This window comes from Electrophorus electricus, chromosome 9, assembly GCF_013358815.1.
Source record: "Electrophorus electricus isolate fEleEle1 chromosome 9, fEleEle1.pri, whole genome shotgun sequence".
Lineage (NCBI taxonomy): Eukaryota > Metazoa > Chordata > Actinopteri > Gymnotiformes > Gymnotidae > Electrophorus > Electrophorus electricus.
Window position 1 is genome coordinate 3,322,501 of NC_049543.1, and position 17,500 is coordinate 3,340,000.

A 17,500-nucleotide genomic window follows, 5' to 3' on the forward strand; every position below is an offset into this window, starting at 1 on the left:
AGACACTCCTCCATCGAGCCTGCAAGAGGAACCAGGTGAAAACTGTGCTTTGCGTCCTCAGCCTGCCCGGAACGGACGTCAACGTTAAAGGTAGGTCTCGCCTCGCCTCCCTAAACCCTTCCTGTTCCGCCCTTTCGCACCACCGGCGATTCAGCCGCACGAGGAGATGTGTGCGTCATAGGTGTAGCCTTAAAGTCAAAATGGCAAAGGGTGAGTCGGAGTGCAGTGCTGGGCTGCTCCTGCAGCTGTAGTGTCATGCAAATTGTGCAGGAGCTTGCACACGCATCCACAGACTTCTCGCGGCAGTGCGTCTCAGAACTGCTTTCTGATCCCTGTTTGTCCCTTAGCGTTCCAGGTTGTTCTCTTTATATATTGTGTTAAAAGTAATACAGCTGCACGTAAATACACCAGGGGAATTATTTATGTGTATGTGGTATTGAATACAGAATTTCCCAAAAAGTGCTTAGCTTTACTCAGTCTCGCTTGCTGTGATGTAATATGCTAAAATAATGTCCAGACCTAGGCCCTGCCTCCAAACTTCTGATGGAAATTCTTTATGCGATCGAGGATTTAATTTGAGTTTAAACAAATGAATTATTCCATGTTCGAAAAACTTATTAAAATCAGTCCACCCTGCAACTGAACAGTTAAAGGTGTTTTAATATCAAATTATGTAATATCTAAATAAATGTTACAGGAATACCAGAATGCATGTAGCTCACAAATAAATACAGTGACAAATCAAGTTTCATAATTGACACAATTTTCATACGTACTGGTGATTGTGCCTGTAGCTTCTGCCTTGGCTTTGTATATGCTGATGATGTGATGTACAAGATCTTCTGGTTGTGTAGCCATGGCTTTAAGAAGCAGTGGCCGGGTTTCATTGGCGTGTGTGTGCGTGTGCGTGTGCGTGTGTGTGTGTGTGTGTGTGTGTGTGTGTGTGTGTGTGTGCATGCATGCAGACTATGCTGGCTGGACACCCCTGCACGAAGCCTGTAACCATGGCAGCATTGAGTGTGTGCATGCCCTTCTCCAGCACTGCCCAGGCCTCCAGCTGGACAGCCAGGTAGAGGGCGTGAGCCCTCTGCATGACGCGCTGGTCAACCAGCACACACACATCGCCAAAATGCTCCTCCGCCATGCAGGTCAGTGCACACACACACACACACACACACACACACACACACACGCCATTCAGGTGCAACCTGAGAGACATGAGAACAGATGCACACTTACACAGGCCTCACAGACACACACACACACACGTCTGCATGTTCAAAAGAACTTAATGACATCAAACAATTCTTAGAAATCGCTGAAGTTCAAAACACTAGAGTTCTCAGCCCATGTGTGGAGTTTCATATTCCAACTTGGGAGTCTCATTTTCCAACATATTACATGTACACACTCATATTCTACACTCCCTGATAACTGCCTTGCGCCTACACTCACTGGTCATTTCATAGGTGCATTTTACGTGAATACCTGCAGACCACAGCTCACTGGCCGCCATGGTCAGGTCGTGTGTAACCCTCGACCGCGTTCCCTCCTGCTGGGGTTGTGACCCCACGGCTGTCCGCTGGACGCCACCCGAGAGTCACATGATGGTGGGTGTTGCCCTGGTGGCCTGCATCAGACACAGCGGTGTTACCGTCAAGGTCCAAAAATCCAGCCCACTGTGATTGTGTCCTCATCAACGGACGGTTTTTGTTGTAAGAAACCGTCCATTGATGGAGAGCTGAAGAACAGCTAATACAGAGAAAGAGGAGTCTCTGACTATACACCCAAAATGCCTTTTTAATGAAGTAGGTGGGGAGTTTTTGATGTACACTCTACACAGCATAATATTAGTGATTTACATAATTGCAATATAACAGCAGAATATAATTGATTAACTGCCCATTAATTGATCCATTGATTAATTAATTGATCCATTGATTAATTAATTGATCCATTGATTAATTAATTGTTTAACTACAATAGGCAACCTAGAGGACAGTCTCTCTCATTTACTAGAGACAATGTTCTTAAACCTGAGAAGGAATGTATGTAGCTGATTCCACTCAAGCATAAACAAAGTACATTTCATAAGCAAAAAGCCGAGTGAGGTGAGGCTTGCAGACGGGAGTGCTCTCCTGCACTCATCACACTGCAGCGCTGACGCGTTCCATCTGTGCACCATCATAACGCATCTGCGCAGGTGCCGGAGCTTCGGGTCTTCCCGAAGCGATTAGGAGCGTCAGGTTTGCGGCAGCACCGAAACCCGCACGCAGCGGAAATCTTGTCAGGACAGAAATGCTTTGGCGTGCCTGGCAGTGTGCCGTGTGTGTGCTTTGAAGTACATGTGACACGTGTCAACACACTGGTAGTGGGATAGCTGGGGGGGGGGGGTTCTTTCCCACGCGTCTCGACGCCACTCGCTGCTCTCCTCTGCAACGACTAATTATAGTTAATTTGATTCCGCTCCCTTGTTAACACATGTACATATTCTGGCCTCAAAAAGTAAATTACATTGGGATTGTTTGGTCCCGGTGAGAACGTGGGTTTTTTTTTTCCGAGCTGGCGGAGATTTGCCCAATAGAAGCCAATGAAAAGAGGTCAGGGGAGGATGTTTGGGAAATGAGAAGAGTGATGTGTCTGGGATGCAGACAGCTAGTGAGTGACACGCAAGCACGCAAGCTGAGGTGCGTTTGGTGCTGGTTGTGCTCGCGTTACTGAACGCTCAGTAGAAATATAGCACCAGTTAGGGATTCACTTAAAAATCAGATTATGATACCAAATTGGCACAGAAATATTTATTACAGCATGCCTAATGCAATGAAAATAGTTTGGCATTTCTAATGTTATGTTGCCAGCTGTTCTGTATTAGAAAAATGTGATATGCTGACATCAAACGCGGAAATGAATTGTCAGTGTCGGATTGACGTCTTGTATTAGCCCTGGCCCAACCCCCAAAGTGTGCTGTCAGCGCTACATGTGGGTTTGATAGCAACCCGCACGCTGGGTTTGATGCTTTTCTCCCCTGCTCCTCCTCTGCTATGCGGGCAGGCAACACCTTGCTCCCGCCGATGGTTCCCTTCATCGAGGCCAAGCAGGTCAACTGTTACAGCAGCTCAGACACAGCCCTCTCGGTCCGAGCGTCCTCCCCATGAAATAATAATGCCTGCAGGGTAAGAGGAGTGCGGCACCCGCCTTCCCCTCAAACCCCCGGGGCGCTGGCAGACCGAGGGGGTAGGTGGGGTTTGGGGGGGGCAGTCTTGCCCTTCTTTGCCCGAGGAGCAAACAGACACGTGTGTGTGTACGTGTGTGTGTGTGTGTGTGTGTGTGTGTGTGTGTGTGTGTGTGTGTGTGTGCGCACGCGCGCACACACACACACACACACACACACACTCCCCCTCCCTCTCATGCGCGCACACTCACACAGTCACGCCTACCCACGCAACCGCATCTTAAAGCTAGGAGATTTGAATTTTGCACAATGACCAGATTCTGCCCTGTCGGAGAGGAAGAGGGCTTGAAATGCTGGAGCCTCCGACCCAGACCTGGGGGGGGTGGGGCATTGAAAAGACCTTCAGGCAGCTGCTATAGGACTCGCATCTTAATGGTGGAGCAACGGCTGGAAGGCGTCCTCGGAGCAGTGCTTGAAAGGGAGAGGGCTGGTCGGCTGGCACGGCTTCTGGACCAGCTTCTGCCAGACTGCTGGGGTCCTTTTGAAAGCAGGGCAGGGGGAGATATTTGCATAAGAGGGTCCAGAGAGCTGAGGGCACCACTGACAAAATACTCGATTAATTGAAGCCTGTGATCATGTGGATTATTACTGTTAACACATTGGGTCGAGATGCATTACCCATTGGGTTTTTGCAACATGTGGTACCATGGTTGAACTAGGAGTGAATTTTGTGACATTAAGAGATTTTTATGGTTGCTGTACTACACGTGTAGTCACCGATGAAGCGTAAATGCTACATTGACAAATATCGGATCCCCTTTTTTTTGTGCACATGCAGTGGTCAGTGAGCTGATCTGCAACTGGAATGTGCTATGAAAGCTCATCTGGGGTGAGTCTGTGTCTGGTGGCACCGTTCTTTATCTGTCCAGCAAGGTGGCACAAGGCAGGTGGGCTTAGGGCCACATGGGTGTGTGTGTGTGTGTGTGTGTGTGTGTGTGTGTGTGTGTGTGTGTGTGTGTGTATGATGGGTGCCAAGAAATTGCACAAAGCTCTGATTGTCGTAACCCCCACCCCTGTCTCTGGGCCCCATGGGCTGTAATCTTTTCTAATCTGTGTGTATGTGCTGTGGCCAGTCTCTGTTAGCTCAGTGAAACATGATTACACACACACACACACGCACATACATAGAGAGCTCTGTTCACACTGGCAGATTTCTTAAGGACCTTTTAAAAGGATGACTTGTTACCTTGCAACAAAGTGTATGATGCATTCAGATATTGTAGAAATGAAATCTCTCTCTCCCCCTCCGTCATGTACTCCGGTGTGTGGGCATGCGTGTACACACACACACACACACACACACACACACACACACTCATTCTCCTTCTGTTCTTCCATTCTTCCCCCTGACTATCCTCTATTTCTAGTCTTTGCCTGCCCTCTAAAGGCCAAAGGGCTGCTTGCTGTGTGTGTGTGTGTGTGTGTGTGTGTGTGTGTGAGAGAGAGAGAGAGAGCTCTTTGAGCAAGTCTGTGGCAAAAGCACAAATGCAGTGAGGTTTGAATTCCCCTGTTCTGCCTCATCTGTGTGTTTAAGTGAGTATGTATAAGGGGCAGAACTTTTCTCAGGGAGCATAATTACACAGCCCTGCGTTTTAACGCTCCCGGGCTTCCACACACCTAACCTGAGCCAATCCCTGGCCTAGTTCACACGACTGCGTTGTGAGGAACGGGGAGTGGGTGGGAGTAGGGAGTGGGTCTGCCCCGCTGTGTGGCACAGCATAGAGAGGTACGCCAACCCCCGGCCCCTCTCAGCCGTAGTCCTGGTCCGGGTCTGGGCCTGTCGGCTTCATGGACTTGGTGGCGGTTGGTACTAGCGTGAGCAGAGAATGTGGGTCACCTCGAACCCTTTACTGTCGGCTGCGGTCCCAGCCAAAGGATCCGGTGCAGTCCGCCCCAAGCTTCTCGTGGCCGAGGAGACGGAATTCAGCGCAGAGACATCTTGATTTTAAACGAGATACTTATCCGGCCATTAATATTAAAAACTTACTCTTTGTGTTCCTTTCTACATGCGGTTTATATTTCTAGATGTATTGCACTTCCCAAGGATAAATGACACAGCCAAGTAGACAAGTACTCCAGGTACTTCCTGTTCTTTAATCAAGCAGCTTCTTCCAGCTTACTTTGAGGTCTCATGCTCTCTGACTGCTGTTTAGAGCCTACGTAAGTGTTCTGCCACACTGCATCCCTTTTGATGCGAGTCCTTCATTAGCGTCGTCTAACAGACAAAAACGCCACGGTCACAGAAGAGCCAGTACAATTTCTTTTTCTTTCGTCCGGGAGCTTAAAGAGAAGGGATTTAAAGGCACAGTTCGCTTTGAAGGACAGAAGTGCCACCTACATTCATGCGACTGCTGCGCGACGACGTAAAACATGGCTACTTTAAGGGAACACCTCGGTGAAGACTCTGCTATACAAACTGTTCGCTTACCTCAACTGTGCGCATTCAGCCGAGGTCTCCAGGTCACACTTGGCTTCTGCAGCACTGGTGCTAAGGGCTAACATTGCAAAGTAGCAATGAAGTGTACTCGTCATCCGTTAGCACAATTCCCGTCGCCCGCGTCAACAGCCACCTCAGAGCCGATCTGATAAATGAATCCTAGTCATCCCCGTGGTTCCTGCCACCGTACGCTCATGTCGTCTAATTGTTTCATCGTGTTTTTGAAGTTGGACCTTTTGTTGCATCACTCAACGAATGGCTGAAAATTGCAGCCATCTTGAATTTTATTTGCAACCTATTAAATATCACTTTGCACAAGCAACAGTTGGCACAGACAGGGCGAGTGGAAGGAAGTAACACAGATGCCATGCAGATTTCCTGCCCTTCAAATCCATTACCTCCCGTAAAACTGCACAGTGGCTGTATCACATGGACACATGCTGACAGCATGCGTGCATAAACATTTGATGCGAGACCGTGATTTATGACAAGACGACAGCCAGCAAATAACTCCGAGGATAAATAATAGGAAAAAGAATTAGAATACAGTTAGGCCGGGAATGTTTTATTAAAATCCCCAAACTGAATTTTGGTATTTCACATAAGTGGGTTTCTTTTAAGTTTATTTTAGACTAATATTGTGGCATGCTGTTGACATCATGCCAAGTCGTACACACATAAGATGTACAATAAAATGTTCTTCCAAATTCACAAACTAGGAGATGTGAAGCTACAAAACAAGCAGGAGGAAATTCAGTCCATCTTTCACCCATGCAAGGATCCCCCAGCTGTCTCAGAACATTTTGGAGGCAGAAGAAAGGGGGGAAAAAAAACATTCCCCGTTCCAGCTTGTTAAACACACGTCACATCAAGCACTCAGGGCAGCTCTGTTTGACCTTACTGTGTTTTGACCTTACTCTCATGACTGTATATCTGGGTAGTAGAAAGTTCTCATCAATGATCTTTTGTTCTTTTTTGTTCTTCCTCGGTTTCTCATTCTTCTTCTCTCCCTTGATAAAGGTCCTTGCAGATAACCCTTGTGAACATCGTGACTATCCCTGTCGCTGCATGCGGCATGCGGATTCCTCAGCCTTCTTGTTGAGCCGAGGTCTAAGGACAGACAAACACTGACCGCCGGCGTACTCTTTTAAAGCGGTAACAGCTCGTGAGCCGTTACTGAGGAGCGATGGAGAAAGATGATGCAGTCTTCATTGCCTCCTTTGCCTGGTATGTCATGTACGTCATCCCTGGCCTACATGCGGAAGCTTAGAAAACCCGGAGACCTCACAAGAGGCGCGGACCGAGCTTCCGCACTCAGGACCGCACGCTCGCGCTGGGCTTAGGGCGTCAAGTGCGGCTCCGCTGCTGAATTTGCAGCAGCTCGGAGTGAAGAAAGGGCCACACTTGACATGGTCTGCTCCTCCTGGGCTTCTTATGAGCACGTGGGCAAGGACGTCTGCCTACCGAGCTGCCTTTAAATAGGCTTTTTTTTCCCTCTCTCTTAATTTCACTCGTGAAATAGACGGGGAGGAGAGAGAGAATGTCAAAGCTTTTCAGCGTGAACTCAGACCATTTCCACTGTCCCCTTTGTGTAATGAGAATTTTTCTCAAATGTTATGTAGCATTAGTGTGAACTGGAATACTACATCTGAAAGAACGATGACTGTTAAAGGGCTTGTCTGAGAAGTGGGGATTGTCTGAAACACCCAATAGCTTCTTCACAGCATCGGAGGCTATTCAAACGATTCATTCCTCTCTTGCGATATACCAAATGCTCAGATCTGGTTCCTTAGATTTCCTTATATTGACATTCCTATCTCTGCACAAAAAGAGAACCCGTCTTAATTCTGTAATATTAAGTACATTATCTATTGTGATATAGAAGTCAAATGTGTGAAAAATGTTCCTCAGTTCCATATCAGAAAATGGAACTTTGGACTTTATTTTTATTTTATCATAATATTTTATTATATTAAGATATTGGGGACTTTATTACTCTAAGATGTTTGGGACTTTCGCCTTTTTTTATTATGGTTTATAATGCCCTGCATGATGTTATGTTTAAGTCTAAGATTCATTATTAGATAAGTAAAAACCATTTCATGCAATTTAACTTTTCAGCAAGTTCCGTGTGCCCAAGAGAAAGTCCGCATTTAGAGGAACTGTGTGTGCGTGTGTGTGTGTTCCCTGGCTGAATCCCACTGCTGTTCATTTTTTTTTGCCTTATTTCAAAATTGAACTGCACTGATTTAGCTTGCTTGTGCTATTTGATTTTGAATGATATCGTAGCGTAATGCTTCACAGCTTGTTTTGATTGGCACCAAATGTAGATGCGTACGGGTTGTTTTCACGTTATTTTTTTCAGACAGAACAGTGTTGCCTCCAGCTCAGAAGCTTCTTCTTAAACTACCATTCTCCCGTGATTGGACTCTCATGTTCTTCCTCCCTGGCTTGTCTTCGCTGCTTCTCCCGTAGGTTCGGCACTGTTGCAGGTGCGTGACAATTACGGCCGCACCCCTCTGGACCTGGCCCCGTCGCCAGAGGTGCGGGAGGAGCTCCGACGCTGTGCGTGCGAGGGTGACAGCCGGGAGTCCCTGGAGGCACTGGGCACAGACGTGCGAGACCTGAGCCTCATAGAGACCTGCTCATGCCTTCTCAGCTCCCTCCTCCTCTCCTACCTCCAGGAGCACCACATCCTCTCCTGCGACGCCCCAGACCCACCCCTGGACCTCGGCCCATCCAAAGCCCGGGCGCTGATGAGCTTAAACCCCGGGGTAGTGGCCTCTCTCTGGGGAGACTCGGAGGCAGTCTCCCTGGCCAAGGACCTGAGGACTCTGATGAACATGGAGCTGTATGTGCCACATGCTAGCCCAGCACTAAGGCAGTGCCAGGGTCCACACACTAGCCTGTTCCTGCACCTGCTGTTCGACTTGCAGGATGAGGGGTCCGCGCTGCGGAGCGGACAGCCTGTCCAGACCCTAACCAGTCTGCCCTCAGCTGGGCCGCTTTCTTAAAGGTCTTAATCCATGATGATGATGATTGTTGTTGTTAATATACAGTTCATATTGTCATTAATAAACAAGTCTACTTTTTTTACACGCTGACCTTGAATGTTTTGGAAGTCAAATACTTTTTGAATCACATCTGGAGGTCTACTTTTTTCATTTTGTTACGTAATGGTGTTAGTTATGAATGTAAATTAGTTGTGTAATATAATGAAGCTGGTTAAAGCAGCTCATCATCTTTGTATTCATCAGACTGTATTTGGTTTTTCTGTTCATGAGGTTCTTTATTAAAGAATAAAACAACTCAGTGCAGAGTGTGAGCCTGTATTTATTCTCGGGGCATATCTTTTTTCTTTTAATTTGTTTGTTTCGTCTCGCCTTCTGTCTTCTGATTTCATCAGCTCCATCTGATCCTACATCAGTACTTACAAATAGCCCCTAAATATTGTCTTTGGTCTGCCACAGGGAAAAAGTCTGCAAATTAACTACATGAATCACATCTGCCATAAATTAATATGGGCTACAGGACTAGCATGTAGTTTCATAAGTGCCTTATGATTAGCATGTACCTTTTCACCCCACATGGTAAGTGCTACTACATTTCAAAACCTGTGATGTAGTACAAGATCTGAATGAGTCAAATATGGAGTGTGTGGAAAGGGGCCTGTATTTAAAAAGGTGTTACTATATATGAAAGGGGCCATAACTGTGTAAATGTTTTCTAATCACCAATATAGAATCCTGATCCTAAATGGCACTTATTGGCATTCTGCATGTGTTTCCAATAGCCCCACAAACCACAACAGGCATCAAGCAGCCGTCCATTCAGAAACTCACCTTGGTGCCAGGTGCCCTCTGTCCTGAAGTCCCCGTGCCCAGGGCCTTGTGTGGGGCAGTCCTGTGCTCATCGAAGCCCGGCACAGAGGACGGGTCTTAACCCGGCCCCGCGACGCAGGACAGATCCAGACCGACTCCATCTGTATGCCAGGTGGGGTTTAGCCTCAGACGCTTCACTTTCCTGATCCCAGCACGGCCCCTCTGGGTCAAACCCCTGACCTACGGTTCCCGTGAAGGATGGTCCGTTTCCTGAGCCGGGGCTCCGGGAGGTGACGAGGGATCGGCGTGGCAGGGTGGGACGGCGCCGGATTAGAGCTGAACCCGAGATGGCGAGATGGTGGGCCGAGCCTGACAGGCCGAGAGCGATGGAGCGGCGTGCGGGGCTAATTAATACCAAACGCCCACACCCCCGCCCTCTCATCTCTTGTAGCGGTAATGATTAGCGTCTGGCTGCGATGGTGCTCGTGGTGAGGCGTGGTGTGTGGTGCTCCCTGGTCATATTGACTAACAGCAGGAATCCCACCGGCCGAGGGACAGCCAGACTAATAAATGATTGGGGGGGGGGGGCATTGGAGGCCCCTCTGGCCCCTCTGCATGAAACAAGAAGGCCCTCCATCATCCTGTGTACGGTTTGCATCAAAGACGTGCCCGAGTCCTTCGGTAGGAACAGGAGGCCTGGCCGAAGAGGGGCACGCGCGCGGCAGAGAAGCAGGATTAATGGAGGAGCAGCAAGTCAGGCATGACAGATTACGCACGCATGTAAAAAGGGGAACACCTTGGACACACCTGGGTGGCAGGAGCTCCGTAAATCCACTGTCAAGAGTGAGGGAAAAAAAGGAAGATTCCTACATGGGAATGGCAGGGGGGATCTGCCTCATGTACTTTGCAGTTTGAGTTTAGACTTGATGGCTAGAATACTTAAAGAATTTATGGTCTCTTAAACACCGTTTTCCTCTGAACAGGAAGGTTTAATTACATTTAGCATTTGTATCGTTCATCAATTATTCTCCTCTTTAGATATGACAAACAGGACAAAAAACAGGAGATGCTAAAAAATATTTAATATTCCTCAGATTTTCTTATTTTGAAAAGTAAATGACATACTTCTGAATGCATTTATTTGAGCATTTTAGCACAGCTCTTCCGTTCTCTGCCTACACATGCTATAATTACCACCTCATCCAACCGTTCAGAGTTCATGATGTGGGAACAGATAACACTGCAGGCGTGAACATCTTCAAGAGAAACTACACACAGAACTATACATCATCACTATACATACATCATCTGACCATTTACAAGCATATATATAATGTACACTGAGAATATTTACAGTTTAAAAATAAAACTCAAATAGTTTCAAAAATCACAGCAAATGAATGTGCCTTGCCTTTGATGGTAACGTTGCATTCAACAACAATATTGGTCTTTACTGTTAATATTCCTTAAAAAGTTCCACTTTGGTTTTCTTGTAAACATAGCATATATACCTTTAAAAAAGTTTAATTTTTTTTTTCTTGGATGCGAAAAGACACAATATATTCACTGGATAATTAAAAAGAAACTTAAACAGTACATACACAGTCAGGCTTGGAAAAAAAAAAAACATCCATCCCTTTGAAAACATGAGTGCTCTCATTATTTTCTGATTTTTATTGGTGCTATCAATGTCTTGGTCAGCGGGGAGAACGTTGTTTTTGTAAGGAAATGCGCCCCACCAAATCACTTGGCTTTCCAGTGGCAGACGTGACCGTACGGAAGGGAAGCAATGAGTGGTTTTTTCGTCTCGTCTCCTCACGAGGGACTGGGGCAGTGGGAGACTCCTCTGATGGTGCAGTTGCTGCGATTTCTCAGATCCCTCTCGGGGCAGCGGGCGCAGCCTGAGCCGTGACCCCCTCCTCCAACGGGCGGATGGAGGGGTGGAGGCGGCGGAGCGAGCTGAACCCAGCAGTAGGCTGGTGGGAAGAGCTACAGCGGCGGCGTAAACTCCCATCTCCCCGCCCCACTGCCAAGTCCCCAACGCAGCCCATCACGCGCTATCCGCGCTTCCGTCAAGACTGCCCCTCCCTACAAAGACTGCCCCAGCAGAGCTATTTGCCCCAACAAAGTTCTCCCTCCCTACCCAGGCAGCGTGTCTCCGGGGAGACATCAAAGAAGAGGGATGGCCGGGAGCAGCAGGTGGGGTCGGGGCAGAGGAGAGGAGATGATCGGGGGCTCCGCAACACGATTAGCGCGGCACTCCCCTGCCATACTGAGCACCTGTGCCGACATTCACATTAGCAAGGAGGCGCATCCTGGCGTCTCCAGGAGAAAACACAATATACTGCACCCTGCAGCATGGCGAGGAGCAGGCTGTGGCCCAGGACATGCAGCCGGACCACAGCAGATGTCATATACGTCATATATAGCTACTATCGGCATGCCACTATTTAGTTGGGGTTTTTTTTGGCTTGTTTTTTATTGTTTTTTATAATGAAGTGTAGATGAACCAAGCAGGTGTCATTCATTCTGTTACAATGTAATCAGAAATCATCAGAAATATTTTAAGAAATTCAGAAATACCAGATATTCCAGCTCCCCCCCTCCCTCACCCCTAGTTATGGCCATAAATCGAACTGCAACAGGCTTTGCTGACAACTCTAATAACTGTTGCCTAACAGCTGTGGAAGGCTCTGGGTGTGGTCCTCGCTGAGCTCTGGAAATTGCAGAGCCCAAACTGCACCCTACCCATCATATATTCCCCCCTCACACAACAGCGATGCGACAGGCCAGCTCGACGGGGCGCACCGCTGCTGTTCGGGGCCGCACCCCCTCCGCCGGGCCGGAAGGACACCTTGGGGTTTTAGCGGCGAGCGCCGGGTGCCACGCGGTGACAAATCGCTCCTGCTGCACGTCTCTAAAAGGGGTCAAGAGCTTTCTGTGCTCTCCTCTGTGTAAAACGTAAACACGTGCGGCAGAAACCCTCACGGCGATAATTAAAAGTGCTCCTCTTTCCTTCCTTCCTTCCTTCCTTTCTTTTTTTTAAACGTTCGCCCCTCACGCTCCTCTGGACTGCACAGCAGTGTCAAGGAGCAGAGGATTAAAAAAAGAGAGAGAGAAGGGGGGGGAAGAGAGAGAGGGAAAGAGGGAGATGGGGGAGGGAGAGAGAGAGAGAGAGAGAGAGAGAGAGGAAAAGACAGAACATCTTAGAGTGGTGCTTTTCTCCTTGGCGTGCTACGTTCAGAGGGGAGTCCGTGGGAGGAGGAAGAGAGCTACCCTGGGTTGTTTTTCTTTCTTTTATTTGGGCTGTGACTTGGATCCAGTTTCAGCTCTCGGTACTGCACCTGTTAAAACACACACACACACACACACACACACACACAATCAGGTGGGCAGCGTTAAGAATCCAATAACAACAGGGGGAGGTGGTGCACCGGGGTTGGGAGCTTCTGGGATGGGCTCAGAAAAGTAAACAGCACAAAGAGGTGAGGATGCAGCAGGATGTCCCAGCTGCCCGGTTCAGAGCTGACCCCTGACTTCCGCAACCGCTCTCGGGCTCAGCGCGGCTCAGGCTGAGCGGGGCATGTGCGCGTTCTCCATCCAGCTCTTCAACATGTGTTTCCTAACCGTCAAATCTGTTTCAAATGGCATTCGCAGAACCAGACACAAAGTCATAGAGCAGCTATTATTCCGAGAGACGAAAGAAACCGCACGGGCTTCGCTGTGTAAGAGCTGAATCAAAGAGGGTGCAGAGAGGGCAGGATGGAGACTTCCTCTCCAGCTTACATCCAGCACGGCAGAGATTTTATTTTAATCGGCTCTGGTTTGCCTGCAGCGCTCTGGCTGGGACGCGGCCTTAATCCACACATTGTGCAACCTTTCCTCTCAAATCCCCCATAATCAACGGACAGCGGAAAGATAGTTCACTTCGTTAGACACGGATCCGTGAGCGGATGGGCAAGAACCTGTCACTTGTTGAGAGCCGCGGGACCAAAGGAGGCGCGCTGTCCCGGGGGTGACGGAGAGGCGGGCAGAGAGCAGAGGACTTAACCTGGCTGAGGCTGTGGGCAGGCTGTGGGCAGGCGATAAACTGTGGGTGACTGCTCTGAGACGCAGAGCTGGCGCTCCCTCATCTCCCAGTGCAGTCCAGGCCAGATTTCTGAGCAACACTCAAAGCACCGAAAGGGGGGAAGCAGAGGGAGGAAATGGGTGTTGGGGAGGTGAGGGAAATCGATGGTGAAAGAAGCACACAGTGCGTGTAAATCCAAAGCAAAAGAAAAAAGTGAACTCGGGGGGGGAGATACGAGAGACGCAATTGCCATTATGCTCACGTGACCAGCTCAGGGCCGCGCGTCAAAGTGAGACGTGGGGAGTCTCACGCCCAACAAAAAAGGCAAAGCAGAAGTCGCCTCATGTCAGGCTCGCAGCGGCGGTGAGGAAGGCAGACGGCACCGATCGGCCAGTCGCCCCCTCCCGTGCCTACGAGGCAGAACCTCCACACCCCCGTCGCCTCTGATCTGGGCCGCAAGGTCGTGTGACATCGTCCCCTGGGGTGAGACGCAGCCCAGAGGCCGCTGACTAGATGCGACGAGCATCTGTTGCCGCCATCGGAGGTGGAGATCCATCTGAAGACGGTCTCCGTTTAGAGGCGGGACACAGACGTCTTCCCACCATCCGTCTAGCACATGTTGTTTTTCACGTTGTGTCTCTGTAGCATAAATATACCACTGCAGTATGTAAGCTGACATCTGCGGAAACTGTAATGAGTGCGTGGCCGCCTCCGCCACTTTAAATCATGTGCTGTAATATTTCATTTCTTAAAATCTTTGAAACACAATAGAATTCTGTACTTTGCTGGGGAGGTTGGGCCATGTACCAAAGTATTTCTTTTGTTAAAATGCAATGTGTAAATGAAAGAAGCAAGCTGAATGACCTTTAGTTACAACTGCTGAAAACACACGACAACATGTAACATGCGAGTCTACTGTATAACTGTATATGCCCTTTTCAAAAGTGTTGTTCCCTGTATGGTAGCCTAATAGGGTCATTATTTCTGGATTTTAAAGCTTGCATGTCATAGCTATGGCTGACTTTGGAAACCCTACCGAAGTAAGCGTAAACAAAACTTTGCAAAGTTGACAACATCCAGCTCACCGACAGTGAACCTAATGGAAGAAAAGAAATGGGGTGAAAAATGAAGAAGAAGAAGAAAAAAAAAACAACAACTCCAAAACAAAACAACAACAACAAGAAAAAAAACAAAACAAAACAACAAAGAAGCCTTCAGAAGGGCACTGCTGCCAGGATGCACCTGTACAGGTTCCATTACAGTTAACGCATGACAGCCCTGCAACACGCACTCACCCCAGTTTAATGATCCGCCGCCGCTAACGCCGAAATCAAGCCCCGCCAACAGCAGCATGGGAATTAAAGATGGGAGAACGCTGAGAGCAGAATGATGGGCAGGTGAAAGCGTGACCGTGGTGAGCTAGCAATTTGGGGGAAGTGGCTGGTACCATGCGATCGGCCGTGCGAAGACCCCGAGCTGCTCAAAGGCTGCTCCACCCTCTGCGCCCCCCTGCACCTACGTGAGCGCTACATAAACCGGCTTTGAAGCGCACGTGTGTGTCAAGCGTGGCAGGGGTGGGGTGGGGTGGTGTTAGGGGTGTGCGCCTACACAAGCGCGGCGTTTAGCGGTGTCAAGGTGCCGTCCTGGGACCTGGCAACGCCTCTCCGCCGAGTGGGGCTTGCGGTTTGAAGCCACAGCGGTGGCAGACAAATATAAATAAGTAAACGGAAATAAGCCGAAACATTTTTAATGATACTATGTTATGCTGTTTATACATAACCCCGGCTTCATCTCCAGTGACACCTAACCCAGCGTCAGGGGTATTAAACACTCCTAACTAAAAAGCCACAGACGCCTGCAAACGGGAGAATCCCGTCTATTGTCGAGAGGAAGAAACGCGTCAAGGTGAAAGCTGGCAAGCGCGAGGCGGAAGGCGCGGGGGAAAGTTTCGCCGCAAGTTTCGGAAATATTTGGATGCGCACTAATTGCTTGTTTAAACTTCTGCGCAAGAGTCCCGAGCGACGCGGAGCACTCGCTCCGATGCGACGGGTGACAAAAGTTGGAGCCACAGGACGGAAGCCACGGGACACGCTCAGACCTTTTTCATCTTTCCCCCAGGAATAGTGAAAACTTTCCACCGCACTGTATCGGCCCCCGCTTCTCGCACCCCTCCGGAAGCGGATATGCCCTTCTTCCCAGGTGATAGATCAGCGAGCGTTGTGTACAGATGCGCGGCTGCATTTTAATCTTGCATTTGCATAGGCCATAATGGGGCCCTCGGCGCACTAATTGCTAGCGTCCCACTTCACATTCTACGCCTCCATTGGCTAATGGCATCATAAAGCATCCTGGCGATAGGACACGTCTCCAGCACCGGGTGGAGAATACTTAAGTCGGCAACAGTGGTTGGCCTCATTTAAGAGACATAAAAGATTCCCTTGGATCAGAGAGCTAGCTTACTGAGGCATGAAATCAAAACCGTTCAACCAAGGGCCATACGTGCAAGGTAAAGCTAGTCTCCGAGGGAACTGAGTATGCTGAATCAAACAAAAAAATGCATGGTATAAAGGAGTGTAGTTAACAGGTAGCACAGCAGGTACACGGCAGAGTTTAACGTTACCACTGAAACGTGGTCCGATCCCTGGAGCTCTGGGGAAGGTCCATGTCTAAGACGCTCGCTCCTCAGGGCAGCTATAGCCACGCAATTTAATCCTAACACTGTCATTAGGAGGCAAGCACAACAACCCACCCCCACACACAGATATATACCCACACCCACCACTGGAGGCTGGGGCAATTCAGTTCTTCCACAAAGACACCATGTACTGATGGGCTGCAATATGGATGCCCTTTATATAAAGATTCATTAGAAGCTCATGAGTTCTGCTTGTTCTGAGGCACCTCCAAATGATCCGTAATGCGGCAGTGGCTCTTCTCCGCCCTGCAGGGCCGTCAGTAAGGGACTGTGTGGGAGGTTTGGGTCACGGCAGGGCGTCAAAAATAGCGCTTCATTTGTCATCTGCGCGGAACAGTCGAGCCCCAGGGCGCCCACAGGACGCACCCCGATGCAGGGACGCTTCATCTGAGACTCTGGTGTCCCTTAGCAGAGGACAGCGTTGTCCCCCTTGGGCGTCTGTAACCCAGAAAAACAGAGGTGAGGTGAAGGGACCTGCGTAGGCAGCTCTGGGTGGGGATCCAGAGCGGAACGTTCCTGACTCATGCGGCGTCACGCGGCGCTACCGCTGTGTGCAGGAAAGGTCACTTTTCCCAGACCGGCCCAAAATCGAGGTGCAACAGCCCGGGGCCGATCGGCCCGGCTCCGCACAAGCCCTGCCTCATTAGGCAGCACCTCCGCCAGGTCGCCCTGGCTACCGAGACCTTCTGGGCTCCGGGTGCTCTGGTTGGGTGGGTGCGCCTTACGGAGATAGCCCCTCCCTTTGGGAGAGGCACTCCCGGGCCTACCTGCGGCTGCGTGACACTCAGAAAAGCCGGGCAGGGCCCGGGGATTATGACCCCGGAAAGATCAAAGGCATCACACTGCCTGGGGTCCATCAAAGGCAAAAACGAGTCGGTGCTGATGTGGCAAGCGATTGGCCCCAGATCAGAGTCCCCACGATGGTCCAGGCACTCGGCACCACAGGGGCTTAGGCCAGCACAGAGGACAGAGGATAACAAGCAGCACCAGCGGTTACGAGAGCAGAGCTTCGACCGCAGAAGGGTTGTGGGAGCAGCCGGCACCACGCTAGTCTCACGCCTGACGGACAAGCAGAGTGAGGAAGGATTACTTCTTTACTCTAATCAGCACGAGGAGGTACCACACAGCAAGGAGTCGATAAATCTATGTATGGCGTCGGGTGCAGAGTTTACACTTCACACGTAATTTATAAGATCTGAATGGCCTAAACTTCAGACATATCAGGATCACACACCTCATTAAGTCT

At 49.4% G+C, this 17,500-nt stretch overlaps 2 protein-coding genes across 12 annotated transcripts in view; one reads left to right on the top strand and one right to left on the bottom strand.

Moving 5' to 3' along the window:
* slf1 (SMC5-SMC6 complex localization factor 1) overlaps positions 1-9,001 on the top strand; it is a 21,334-nt gene extending 12,333 nt beyond the window's left edge. For 2 of the 5 annotated variants that reach the window (XM_027006228.2, XM_027006229.2), the window contains exons 17-19: positions 1-90; positions 966-1,148; positions 8,145-9,001. The exon at positions 1-90 is cut by the window's left edge and continues 3 nt beyond it. In XM_027006228.2, the coding sequence (XP_026862029.2) occupies positions 1-90; positions 966-1,148; positions 8,145-8,683 (812 nt within the window). In that variant the 3' untranslated portion in view covers positions 8,684-9,001. Of the gene's footprint in view, positions 91-965; positions 1,149-6,689; positions 6,867-8,144 lie in introns of those variants that run through there. The other 3 variants (XM_035529878.1, XM_035529876.1, XM_027006230.2) reach the window with 3 other exon arrangements.
* A 1,500-nt stretch (positions 9,002-10,501) lies between these two features.
* The window catches only part of mctp1a (multiple C2 domains, transmembrane 1a), a 114,454-nt gene continuing 107,455 nt past the window's right edge, over positions 10,502-17,500 (bottom strand). For all 7 annotated transcript variants that reach the window (XM_035529707.1, XM_035529705.1, XM_035529706.1 and 4 more), the window contains one exon: positions 10,502-12,834. In XM_035529707.1, the coding sequence (XP_035385600.1) occupies positions 12,763-12,834 (72 nt within the window). In that variant the 3' untranslated portion in view covers positions 10,502-12,762. The remainder of the gene's footprint in view (positions 12,835-17,500) is intronic.